This window comes from Copadichromis virginalis, linkage group LG13, assembly GCF_057382275.1.
Source record: "Copadichromis virginalis isolate Kocher_CV1m ecotype Utaka linkage group LG13, C_Virginalis_male_GT1.1, whole genome shotgun sequence".
Taxonomy (NCBI): Eukaryota; Metazoa; Chordata; class Actinopteri; order Cichliformes; family Cichlidae; genus Copadichromis; species Copadichromis virginalis.
Window position 1 is genome coordinate 26,132,170 of NC_140630.1, and position 12,629 is coordinate 26,144,798.

A 12,629-nucleotide genomic window follows, 5' to 3' on the forward strand; every position below is an offset into this window, starting at 1 on the left:
TGACTCGACATGTGTTGCACATAGTATTGAGGGTGCTGGAGTCTTTTGGTGGAGAAAACAAACCCTAATTATGTGATTAAACTGTTTCTAAATGAGCTTGTTCTGTTAACGGACATTTTCAGACTGGTGCATATCTGACCACTATATCTGTGAGATGTCACAATATCAGGAAATGTCTGCTGACTTGTAAGATTTTACTTCTAGTTAGGTATGTCTAGAAATATCTAGACGTTTAGTCTGTGATAGTCTGCAGGCCGGAAGACGTGTTTTGGAGTGGTAGAATATATTTCTGATAAATCTCAATAATGTTTATTGCGAATGCTCAGTATCCAGTTTGTAGCAAACTGGGATTTTGTTTGTTTCCAATCAGATTTTTTTCAGGCACAATTAAGACTGAGATGACCCCAGTGGCATCACGAGGACACAAAACATAAACGTGACAGTAAGAGAGCTCTTTTACAAGTAAACTGATCTTCCTGTGAAAAACGATCGCACTTCACCTTTGGGCCTTGAAAGTTTTACTGACGTCTTTTCTTTTTTTTTGATTTTGCCAAAAACTATTTAGAGTAAACAAAGCTGTGGTGATATTCAGGTTATCACTTGGTGGGTTTTGTTTTTGGAGCATTATAAAATTCGAATGACGAATTTAACCCCCCCAGCCTGAAGGGCCAGGTTAGTCGCTCGTTCTTATTGCAGCACTGGTTGGGGAACTGGTGGAGCAGGAACTTGCATGACCTTTATCTCTTGCAGTGATACCTTTACTTCTGCTGATGTGTCAAGATCTGAACAACCAGAAATGAGTTGGAACAGGCTGGGCTTTATGGCTCACTTTCATGATTTTGCAGTTTTGGTTCTCACAAGATATTCTTTCAGCAAACAATGCACCTGTTTTTATTTATTTGTTTTATTATTCCTTCATATAAAGTGAATGCTGAATATCCAGTGTCACATGAGAGCATCACAAGTGTTTTGTTGTGTTGTTGACCTTTGCACGCCCAACTGATGATAACTCATTGTAGTTTCATTGTAATTGTAATACAAAAGAAGTATGAACTCATATTGAGACCCTTGCAGCCTCAGTTGCCACAAGTTAATCGTTTTTTTGTCATTCACATAAATAAAATCACTCTAAACAGAGCATGCAGCTGTGAATGCTTTTCTGTGTTTCTCTGTGTGTAATGCAGACCTCAACCACCATCTACGTTCGTATTGTGGATGAGAACGATAACGCCCCGGAGTTCCCCGAAGAGGAGTACGTCACAGTGCTGAGCGAGGGACCGGAGACAGTGGGTGCCACCATCGCTACGGTAACGGCCATTGACCCAGATGAGGGTTTGAACGGCACCTTGCGATATGCCATCGCTTCAGGCAACCTGATCCAGACTTTTAACATCAACAGCATCACGGTGAGACATAAGAGCAGTTATGCTGAAGCGTCACAAGCAGCAGCAGAAAAATGTTAACCTTCTGTTAATGCTGTGTTTATTTAGGGGAGAATTACCGCTGTGAAGGAGCTGGACTTTGAGATCAGCAACGGACATTATGCGCTGGTGGTCACAGCTACGGACCAGTGTCCAAAACCTGCTCTTCGCCTGACATCTAGCACAACAGTGATGACGAACACTCATATTTATATTTACAGAATAACACACACATAGAAATCCTCCCACATGCATTCTGCATTTTATCGAGGATCGCCTTCGTCTGTGTACCAGCTCTCATTTGACTCTCCCCTCCTGTCCCCTCTTTAGGTGTTGGTGAACGTCCTGGATATAAACGATGTGACACCCACTTTTCCCAGAGCCTACGAGGGACCTTTTGAAGTTACTGAAGGTCAGCCAGGGCCTCGGGTGTGGACGCTCCAAGCCAGGGATGAAGACTCCGGGCTCAACGGCAAAGTGGAGTACAGCATCACCGGTGGAGATTTCCAAAGTTCGTATCAGACTGATTTGCTGTGGTGACGGTAAACTGTTATGAAATCCCTCAAAACGTCTCTGAACATCCTGAGAACATTACAGTTATTGTGAAGGGCACCGTCTCGTAACACTTCCTGGAAACATGTCCAAAATGTCCTTGCAACATTGTAACCTGACTATTAAGTAACCAAATTTTATAGTCGTATAAAAGGGACGTGCAGCATTTTCACAACCGAGGCAGGGCGTTTCAGGGACATCCCCAGCGTCCTGTGAAGGTCTGGGACATTTTTCACCTTTAGTGAAGTAGAGAACCTTTAGATAACGTCACATAAGAAGCCTAGGAACACCCCCTTCTACACTGATATGCATCTCCACTCTCTTATATGTTTTTCTGTCAGACGAGTTCATGGTTTCCCCAGTGGAGGGTGAGCTTCGAGTGAGAAAGGATGTAGAGCTCGACAGAGAGACCACTGCCTTCTATAACATCACTGTCACAGCCCGAGATCTGGGAACCCCATCTCGCAACAGCTCGGTGGGCCACGCTTTCACACATAAGCACCCACACACTCTGCCATGTCTGTTACTGTGTGTTAAATGTGGCTTAGTTCTATTATTTGCTTACTATACACATTAACCACATGTAGGATACTATATATCACCTGAATGACTGCTGTAGTTTTTTTAATCTCTTTATGTCACATAACCCACAATATAAAAAAATCATAATAAAGTCTTGTTTTTATGGGTTTATTAATAGCTGTTCAACCAGCTTGAACTGAATGCCTTTATTTTTAAAGGTGGCTCTTATTTTTTTCAGGTGCTGGTGGGGGTTTATGTTCTTGATATCAATGATAACGACCCGGTCCTCCTTAACCTGCCTTACAACACAAGTGTAAGTGAAGGCGCGTCAGTACACACGTCTGTGGCCAGAGTCCGGGCGCAAGATGCAGACAGCGGACGCAACGCACTGCTCACTTATAACATCACTGCTGGCAACCAGGATGGAGCCTTCTACATCAATGACACAGTGAGAGAACTGGGTGGTGGGGTTTAGGCTGAAAAAGGTGGAGCAGGTGATGGAAGATAAAGAAGCATCCAAGAGCTTCTAGATTTAGTCCCAGATCAGTTTATCAGTTTAGTTTAACCTATGGAAGTGTTTAGGCTCCCTTTAATCTGCAGTCCAGCTAAATACATTAGCTGTGTATAGACTATAAATAAAAAGCTTATGTGACAGGATATGAATTTGTCTTTTTTTTTTAGATAAGGGTGAAATATGTCTCTTGTTTGTATCACAGACTGGTGTCGTCCAGGTCAACAGACCACTAGACAGAGAGCGAGTAGCTGAATACACACTCACCATCACCGTCAAAGACAACCCCGAGAATCCCCGCATCGCTCGTAGGGTAAGCTCACTCTCCTGTGTGCATTTGTTGCAAGTGTTTGCATGCTATCACCCTGACAGTTTCACAGAGAGACCAATGAACCCATCTGCCTGCAAATAAAATAGTGTGTCTTTGCAGCTTATCTCGGGAATTTAACTGCAAGCGTGGTTTTTAGGTTATGCACAAATAGTTGTTTCACGAAAGCACTTGCCATAATGTGAATGAAATGTAAATGAGCCCTTCAAACTCTGGGTGATTGCTTTAGTTTGAACGATGAACAAGGCACAAATGGGTAATATAGCCCTAAATCACAACAACAGTGACCTCAAGTTGATTTATATTGTACAATAACAGATGCCCACCATAACAGAGAGAAAACCCAACAATCAGACACGCCTACGAGCAAGCATTTGATGACAGTGGAAAGGAGAAACTCTTTTAACAGGAAAACTGCAACAGAACCAGGCTCTGGGAGGGGCGGCCAGCTTCTGCGTTGTGTTGGTGGTGAGTTCTGACTCACATGGACAAGCCAAATGCCTTCTGGAGAATAGATTTTATGGCCAGACGAGACATCATCAACTTCACCTGAAATCAGCAGCTTGATGTTTGAAACTTGACACAGCTGGGTGCTACAACAGGAAAATGATCCAAACACACATCAAAACTGGTTTTCCAGTGGATAAAGCAGTAAACGTTAGGCTTTTTGATTGGTGTTCCTAAAGCCCCAACCTTAACCCCATGCTTAAAACTAGCATGTGCCAGGAAACCAACTAAAGTATATGAATTCTACCAAATCTACCAAGGAGAATGGTCAAATATCCAGCCTAAGTTATGCAAAAGCTTGTTAATGTCTACCAAAAGCATGTATGCATGCTGTACTGGAAAAAGAAAACTTCGAAGTTTTAAAAGTTTAAAAGCCCATGTTTATCACAAGGTGACCTGGAGGCCAGCTTGAGGGAAAGGACCCAAAAGCAGACTCAGTAAGCTCAGCGATGAATTTACACTTGATTTATTCAGTGATATCAAAGCCATTTACAAACACCAAAACCCACAACAAGCCCACAAGATATTAAACAACTATTTACATGAATATGTACAATATGGGGAAGATGTGCGGAGCGTCAGTGAGGTGGAGGGGAGACTTCTTAGGGAAACTCAGGAGCGGAAGACGGGCACAGATGACTGGTTTAACCAGAACAGGATTACAGTCTCCTCCAGGGCACAGGGAGAACAGAGACAATGAGGCAAAGTGAGCCAGGAAATCTGAGGAGTGATTCAGTAGGTGTGGCTGCTTACTTGGATCAGAGCGGTTTTCCAATTGGGAGGCGTCGTCGTGAACCCAAGTGAATGGTTTTGTGGCAGGGAATCCAGAGCTTCAGTGGGCAGGGTGGAGGCAGTGATAGTGGAGGAAATCCACTGAGGGAGGTGAAGGAGATTGCCTGACTCCGCCTCAAGGTGGACCCAGGAAGAACACCGCCAGCCCCGACACACCCGCCACTCAGTTGTATGGTGACAAATTTACCATGACATTCATGCCCATGATGACTGTATATAAACCTTTGATCACAACTATAAAAGTTATATAATGTAACAAGTGCAAAGTGCAAACGGTGGATTCATGTAAGAAAAATAGAAAAACTTTCAATCTAAGGTTTTCTATGCCCATTTTGCTCTACTAGGTACAGTGATACGTGAGTTCAAATGAAGTTCATCTTTGAAAGTTACATAATTTTGATACTTTAAGAGTTATAAGACACTTCTGTTTATACCTATGTCCCACCTGTTTTTTGATACTTTACTTCCTGCATCGTGTTCATATGTGGTCTTTTTACTTAAAGCGAGAGTAACATAGTTCATCAAACTGCAGTTGTGAGGTTTTCTTTAAACACACCATGCATCTGTGGGAAAAGGTGTGAAACTGTTCTTCTTGCCTGCAGAGATGTGAACCGCTAAGAGTCTGAATGCAGTCCATTAGTGCATGCAACAAAGTAGTGCAAAATCTGTCTGATCTGACGTCTGATATCTCTATATTAGTTTGCAGGTTGACTGACCTATATTTGTCTCTTGCTTGCTGTGTCACACAGTCTTCTAAGCATTTTCTTTCCATGAATCTTTTGTCCCACACACCAGGATTCAGACTTCTTGGTTATCACCATTTTGGATGAGAATGACAATAGGCCTGTGTTTACCAGGAGCAGCTACAGGGCTGAAATCACAGAAAACTCTGCTGCAGGTAGCATCCGTGTGTGTGTGGGTGTGTGTGTGTGTGTCTACCTTTGCAACCTATAACTGCATGGCAGAGCAACATGGTCTGTAGCACTGTCTAACCCACTTCCTGAATCTGTTTACACACAGTTCGTGTTCAGCAAAGGCTTTTTTTTTCACTTTGTCGAGTGATTTACAAATAGCCTTGTATTATAAATACACTTCAGATACACAAAATACATTTGTTCAAAACACAAATAACAAACACGTGACCTGGGGACAGTACAGAAGACTTCTTCCAAAAGTCCTTTACCTTGTAAGGACTGATGATCAATGTTATTTTTGAAATATTGTGAGACTAAAGTCAGCATAAGTGACAGGCCTAAATCTATCCCCAAACAAGGACTACTTTTTAAAGAAGAAGAGCAAAGAATTTTACGTGAATAATTTTCAGTGTGTAATAATTAAGATGACTTTTCTTTTTACCACATATTGATTTAAATTGGGAGGACAGCTTTTTCCTCATTCCTGACATCTTAGTCTGTCTTGTAGGAACCACTGTAACAGTTTTAAATGGACCAGTTCTAGCTGAGGATAAAGACATTGGACGTAATGCTGTGGTGAAGTACCGCCTGCTGGGACCCAGGGTGGACCTCTTCACCGTAGATGCTGATACTGGTAACATTGTGACTCTCCAGTAACAAGAAAGAAGATTTCTTTTTTTAAAAAGTGTGATGGTAAAGTCTGTATCTCCCTCCAGGTGTGATACTTGTGCGCCAGGGAGCAAAGTTGGACCGAGAGGCATTTCAGGAGCCTCGTGTAGAGCTGTTTCTGGTTGCGGAGGACATAGGAGGTTTAAACAACAGCGTACCTCTCACAGTTACCATCCTGGATCAAAATGACAACCCTCCTGTCTTTAGCCCGTCCAGTTTCAGCGTTCGACTTCCTGAAAACAGCCCGACTGGTGTGTGCATTGCTTTGTTTCTATGATCTGGGTCAGTGAGTGGGATGGGAGGAGGGACTTTGAAACAAAAGTATTACCCCTCCACTGTATGAGGTTTAGGCGCTTTTTGTCTTCGGTGTAGTGATACTTGATCACAATGTGTGTGTGTATATTTGCTCTCCAGTCATTACTTTGTCTCTTCCAGGTGTTGTGGTGACTCAACTGTCTGCCACCGATGCTGACTCTGGCTCTAACGGATGGCTGACGTATCGGTTGGAAAGTGGCGCAGAGGACCGCTTTGTGGTCGAAGCGCTGTCTGGCGCTGTCTTAGTGGGCAACACCACGCTTGACAGAGAGGAGCGCGAATCATACCGTCTTGTCATCATAGCAACTGACCGCGGCACACCCCCTTTGTCTGGCACGGCCACCCTGACTGTTATCCTGGATGATGTCAACGACTCACGGCCACGTTTTATACAGCCTGTAACCGTGATAAACGTCAATGAGTCCACTCCGCCCGGTGTGGTGGTAGCCACGCTGACTGCCGAGGACCCTGATCTGCATCCGCGGTTGGAGTATTACATTATTTCCGTGGAGGCAAAGGATGATGGGAACAACCCAGTGGATGGGCTCCAGGAGTCCTTTGGGATTGATCTACACACAGGTGAGACATATATTTCTACCGCGTTGTATGTTTAGATCTAAAAAGCTTTACTTTGAGTAATGATGATGGATACCGGCTATATCAGGTCTTTTGTGTGTCTTTATATGGACTTTCAGGCGCGGTATTTGTACGCAACCCTCTCAACAGAGAGCTGGTAGCTACATTTGAGATCATTGTGTCTGTACATGACAATGCCAGCGATGTTATTGACAGGTCAGGCAGTGTTCCCAATGGTAAGTGACTCTTTAACCTTCAGTTTATTATAAGTGACTTCCTAAGTAGTTTCCACTTATCTCTCATATCATGATCTCCTCTACAGCAAGATTAACCATCAACGTGTTGGATGTAAATGACAATGCTCCTCGTTTCCGGCCTTTTGGAGTGACTAACTTCACAGAGAAGATTTTAGAAGGAGCTCAGCCAGGCACAACGCTGTTGTCAGTGTCAGCTGTAGATCCAGACAAGGGTCCCAATGGCCAGATCATCTACCAACTGCTTCACTTGCCTCGAGGGGGATACGTTAGACTGGAGGACCCTTCAGTTGGTGGGCTGTCGTTGGCTGCATGCTGTCAACAAACGCAGCATGCACCAGTTTTAGATTTGCTTTCATTTAAGATGCTGTTACTTGGAACATCAAATAAAACAGAATGCAATGATTTGCTAATCTTATTTTATTCACAGTATACAACAAAAACACATGTTTGAACTGAAATATTTTTTATATTTAATGAAAAATATTAGCTCATTTTGAATTTGACATGTCTCAAAGAACTTGGGGTGGTGCCACATTTTGAAACATTTTGCAACTAATGAAGTAAACTGAGAGTAAACTCAGAAGTAAAGAGGGCAGAGGCAAAAAAACTGCATCTGTAAAAGGATTTCAGAATAATATTCCTTAATTTAAAATTGCAAACACTTTGAATGTCTCATAAGCTACAGAACAAAATAAGAAACTATTTCTCTTAAACTGGTACATTTTCTCAGTTTAAATAAGTTTTCTATAATAATAATGGATTGGATTGATATAGCGCTTTTCAAGGCACCCAAAGCGCTTTACAATGCCACTATTCATTCACTCTCACATTCATACACTGGTGGAGGCAGCTACAGTTGTAGCCACAGCTGCCCTGGGGCAGACTGACAGAAGCGAGGCTGCCATATCGCGCCATCGGCCCCTCTGGCCAACACCAGTAGGCAAGTAGGATAAAGTGTCTTGCCCAGGGACACAACGACCAGGACAGAGAGCCCAGGGATCGAACCGGCGACCTTCCGGTTACAGATGCGATTCCCAACCGCCTGAGCCATGTTCTGTTCTGTGAAAATATGGGTTTATGAGATTTACAAGCTACTATTTACTAGCTTTATTTTTTTATTTGACTTGTTTTTATTGTAATTGTGTTTATATTATACTTTTCCGTACTTGTTGTCATGCAAATTTAAAATCTAAACACAGGCTATAGTATATGAATGTTGACCGTGACTATCATTGTGATACCATTTTTTCTAGGTAAGATCGTAGCCAACCAGACGGTGGATTTTGAGCAGGTTCAATGGCTGAATTTTACAATTCGTGCTCAGGACCACGGCACTCCTCCCAAGATTGCTGAGCTGCCAGTTTATCTGCGTATTGTAGATGTCAACGACAACAACCCTGTCTTTGTACAACCGTCATATCAGGTATTAAAGAGGACGTTAAGAAACACGAACACAATTGAAGCAAATTTGTGTAGGACTGTTGCTTAAAATGTTTCTATATTCTCTGTGATCACTGCTTAAACTTGATATTTGTGGAGATTTTAAGAGCCTACCGCAGGAGAAGTACAAGCCTCAGGATGCCAGTGTTATTAGTGTCATTAGTTACATCTATGTCTAAATTAAATAAAGTACCAGCGCACGTGAGCCCGAAAAGGACAAAACACAGCAAACCGAGAAATAACAAAATCATTAAATTATGAATAAGAGCACACAAAATCCATGAAATTAATTCACCACAGTAAACTGCCACCAGTGTATTAACTGTAAAAATGAGCTTGCTTTGCAATGTCATCAAGCATTGTACTGCATGAGTGTTTTTTTGTTCTTTTTTTCTTGTTTGTAGGAGCCTGTGTTTGAGAATGTAGACTTAGGCACCACCATAGTTCGCGTCCGTGCTACAGATGCTGATTCTGGCCTCTTTGCAGTGATTGAGTACAGCCTGGTAGATGGAGAGGGCAAGTTTGGAATCAGACCATCTACTGTAAGTGAACTCATACACCAGCAAAATCTGATCTAGTGTAAATAAAATTGCTTTATTTTTGTTTCTGCAATTAGAGTTTTGTTTTAGCATTTCCTAGAAAATCCAAAATGACAAAGCTTTGCTTAAAGTGTAACAAAAACATCTCAGAGTAGTTACAGTAAATGTAACATTCCACTGTGTGAGATTTTAGTGGAAAGGTTAAAGCGAAGCAATCCATAACCTTTGAACAGCAGGTTCCACTGAAAATGTGGAATTTCTGTCCTCTGGGGAAAAAAATAAACATTTATTGAGTAGTGAGGAGTGTTTTATTGTGTTATCTCTCCTGGCAGGACTGAGGAGCATACTACCAGGAAACACAAGTTTATGCAAAAGGATCTAAAAATATCTACAGTACATATTTGACCGTATTTGACTTCTGTTCTGTCATAAACACAGAGTCAACTATATGTTCTCCCAGTCAACACTTTTACTTCTTCCCCTCATCATTCTTTCTCTTCTGCGTTAGGGAGAGATCTACATCCTGTCCCCTCTAGACAGAGAGACAAAGGATCACTACACTTTAACAGCTGTCGCCCGAGACAATCCCGGCGACAGTCCAAACAAGAGACGAGAGAACTCTGTCCAGGTAGAAATCGTAGTTCGTGATGGCAAAAATATTTGGTTTACACATAAACAATATTGTAAATATGTCTTTAGTATTTGGGTGATTCATTGAACCCTTATGGAAATGAGAAATAGGCCAATTTTACAAGTTGTGTTGTCAAAGTCAAAAAATAGCAAATCATGCAAACACTTGATCAAATACTTATTAAGGGTGTCGACCAGGAGAATCTATGAATTTGAAGCCAATGCTTATCTTATAATATATATATAATTTTTATAATTTGAACTATTGTTTTAACTGCGTGCTGAGCTAAACTCTGCAGATCTTAAAGCCCAAGCTAATACTATCCCTAATATCCTTTTGCATTATAATGTGTCAAATCAGGTCCTGGTGACTGTTCTCGATATCAACGACTTTCGGCCGCGCTTCTCAGAGCGAGTGTACAACACCAGTGTGTTTGAGAATAAGCCCAGTGGTACTTCCGTGATAACAATAAAGGCTACTGACCTGGATGAAGGCGAGAATGGTGCAGTACTCTACAACATGTTAGGACCCCATTCAGGTATGAAAACGCAAGATGCAATAAAATCCTCAATAGGGTCACATGACTAAATCTTTTCAATGAACTATGCTTTGAATTAAAAGTTACTACCTTAGGTACAGCTTGAATTCTTCCAATAAATATCCACACTTTACTTTTTAATCACTTGTATAATTGGTGGAAAGAGAATAGTATCACAACTTTGTCTTCTCTTGCGCTTTTTCAGATGCGTTCTCCCTGGATCCAAACACAGGACTGGTGCGATCTCGACGTCTGCTTCAGTCGTCAGAACGTTTCAACCTGACTGTGGTGGCTACAGACCAGGGGCGTCCCCCCCTATGGGGCACAGCGGACCTGATCATCATAGTCATAGATGTCAATGACAACAGACCTGTGTTTGTTAGGCCTGCCAATGGAACTATCATCCATATCTTAGAGGTACCATCTGCATTCACAGCCTTCTTTAAGTCATCGTTGTCAGCATGTGCTTTTGCCGTACGCTTCTGTTGTGCAAGGATATATATGTCCTGATTTCTTTACTCTAGTGCTACTATAATGCTCAAAAGAAATGAGTCACTGGTTTTACTGTGAAGAGTTGAACTTATACTTTTACTTCCTTTTTAATACACTGCTAATAAAATGTATTTCATGTGGATTAGTCATATTTGTCTGACACTCCATCAGTATCATAAATGGCTCTAATAAAATAACCCTTATTGTGGTTTGGTTGTGGTCTTTCAAGAGTTGTTTATCTTCCAACTGAGAGACATCATACCATATCACAATATAGAAACCTCTCATAAACCACAGATTTCTTGCATTTGAGTAATATAGATAGGTTATTTAGTTCAAGTCACACAAACACTCACTGCCCTTCTTTGCTCTGTACAGGAACAACGTCCAGAACTGGTGGTGTATGAAGTGCATGCTACAGATGCTGATGAGGGGCTCAATGGAGAAGTGCGCTATGCGTTCCTGCAGACGGGAGCCGGTAACAGAGATTGGGAAAACTTTCACATTGATGCCGTGACTGGAGTCATTACTACTACTGCAAAGCTTGACCGAGAGAAGCAGGCCTTGCTTAGCGTGAGTCACCAGAGTTTGTTTGTGTTTTCAGTTGGTGTAATTGTAGGTATGTGACGCTAACCCTGTGCAAACTGTTCTCTCAGCTTATTATTGTGGCCCGTGACATGGGCCAGCCAGTGCCTTATGAGACCATACAGCCTCTGCAGGTGGCGCTGTCGGACATCGACGACAATGAGCCTGTCTTCCTCAAACCGCCTGTGAGCACACAGATCTAGGAATACATCATAAATGTGGTCATCTGTACATAAGAGATTGTGTTCATGTGTTTTTATGTAATATTTTCCCATGGTCTGTGTGTGTGTGCACTTCCCAGCGTGGTGGCTTGCCTTACCAGAAGCTGACAGTGCCTGAGCACTCCCCTCCAGGAACCACTGTGGGCAACATAACCAGAGCTGTGGACGCCGATGAGGGCTCCAATGCAATCGTCTACTACTTTATTGCAGGTCACTCGGTGCTTTACACACAGTAGCATGTTTTTGCTGTTAATTGTGATTTTTTTTCTCAGTCAGTTCAATAACTGATGTAGCCAAAGTCTTGAATTTAGGAAGATTATAAACAAGTTTTTCTCAACTTATTGTATCTCTATTGTGTGGCCATATGAAAGTCCTTGTACTTCAAAAGCTTGAGAATAATGAAGACATTTGTATGGATCTAGCTGTCTTTGTTCGCTCTTTGAAGCTTCAGTGTTTAATGTGGCCAAATGTGTCTCTTCCTGAAGGAGGAAACAGCGACGGAAACTTTGGCTTGAGTCTAGATGGAGAGTTAAAAGTGCTCAAAGATCTGGACCGAGAGGAGATCCCAGTCTACTCCATCATAATCAAGGCTTCCAGCAACAAGAGCTGGACTCCCCCCAGGGGTCAGAGGTCATTACGGGCTAAAGCTCTGGATCCGGCTCAAGACCCCAGTCTGCTGGATGTCCGGATTGAACTGGAAGACATCAATGACCAGACACCACGCTTCATGAAGACAGAGTACACTGCAGGTAACCTGCTTTCCTGCATAAATCTGTATGATGGACTATGTGATGCCGACATTTACTTTATACATTTCTT

At 42.3% G+C, this 12,629-nt stretch overlaps 1 protein-coding gene across 1 annotated transcript in view; it reads left to right on the plus strand.

The window, feature by feature from the left end:
- The window catches only part of LOC146695795 (cadherin-23-like), a 34,649-nt gene that overhangs the window by 16,005 nt on the left and 6,015 nt on the right, over nt 1-12,629 (plus strand). The window contains exons 5-25 of the mRNA XM_085478220.1: nt 1,185-1,406; nt 1,491-1,610; nt 1,752-1,932; nt 2,315-2,448; nt 2,734-2,943; nt 3,212-3,319; nt 5,429-5,531; nt 6,056-6,181; nt 6,264-6,467; nt 6,652-7,110; nt 7,227-7,343; nt 7,430-7,654; nt 8,618-8,787; nt 9,209-9,346; nt 9,852-9,971; nt 10,335-10,512; nt 10,718-10,929; nt 11,383-11,577; nt 11,661-11,774; nt 11,891-12,020; nt 12,296-12,559. Coding sequence (XP_085334346.1) covers nt 1,185-1,406; nt 1,491-1,610; nt 1,752-1,932; nt 2,315-2,448; nt 2,734-2,943; nt 3,212-3,319; nt 5,429-5,531; nt 6,056-6,181; nt 6,264-6,467; nt 6,652-7,110; nt 7,227-7,343; nt 7,430-7,654; nt 8,618-8,787; nt 9,209-9,346; nt 9,852-9,971; nt 10,335-10,512; nt 10,718-10,929; nt 11,383-11,577; nt 11,661-11,774; nt 11,891-12,020; nt 12,296-12,559 — 3,730 coding nt within the window. The remainder of the gene's footprint in view (nt 1-1,184; nt 1,407-1,490; nt 1,611-1,751; nt 1,933-2,314; nt 2,449-2,733; nt 2,944-3,211; nt 3,320-5,428; nt 5,532-6,055; nt 6,182-6,263; nt 6,468-6,651; nt 7,111-7,226; nt 7,344-7,429; nt 7,655-8,617; nt 8,788-9,208; nt 9,347-9,851; nt 9,972-10,334; nt 10,513-10,717; nt 10,930-11,382; nt 11,578-11,660; nt 11,775-11,890; nt 12,021-12,295; nt 12,560-12,629) is intronic.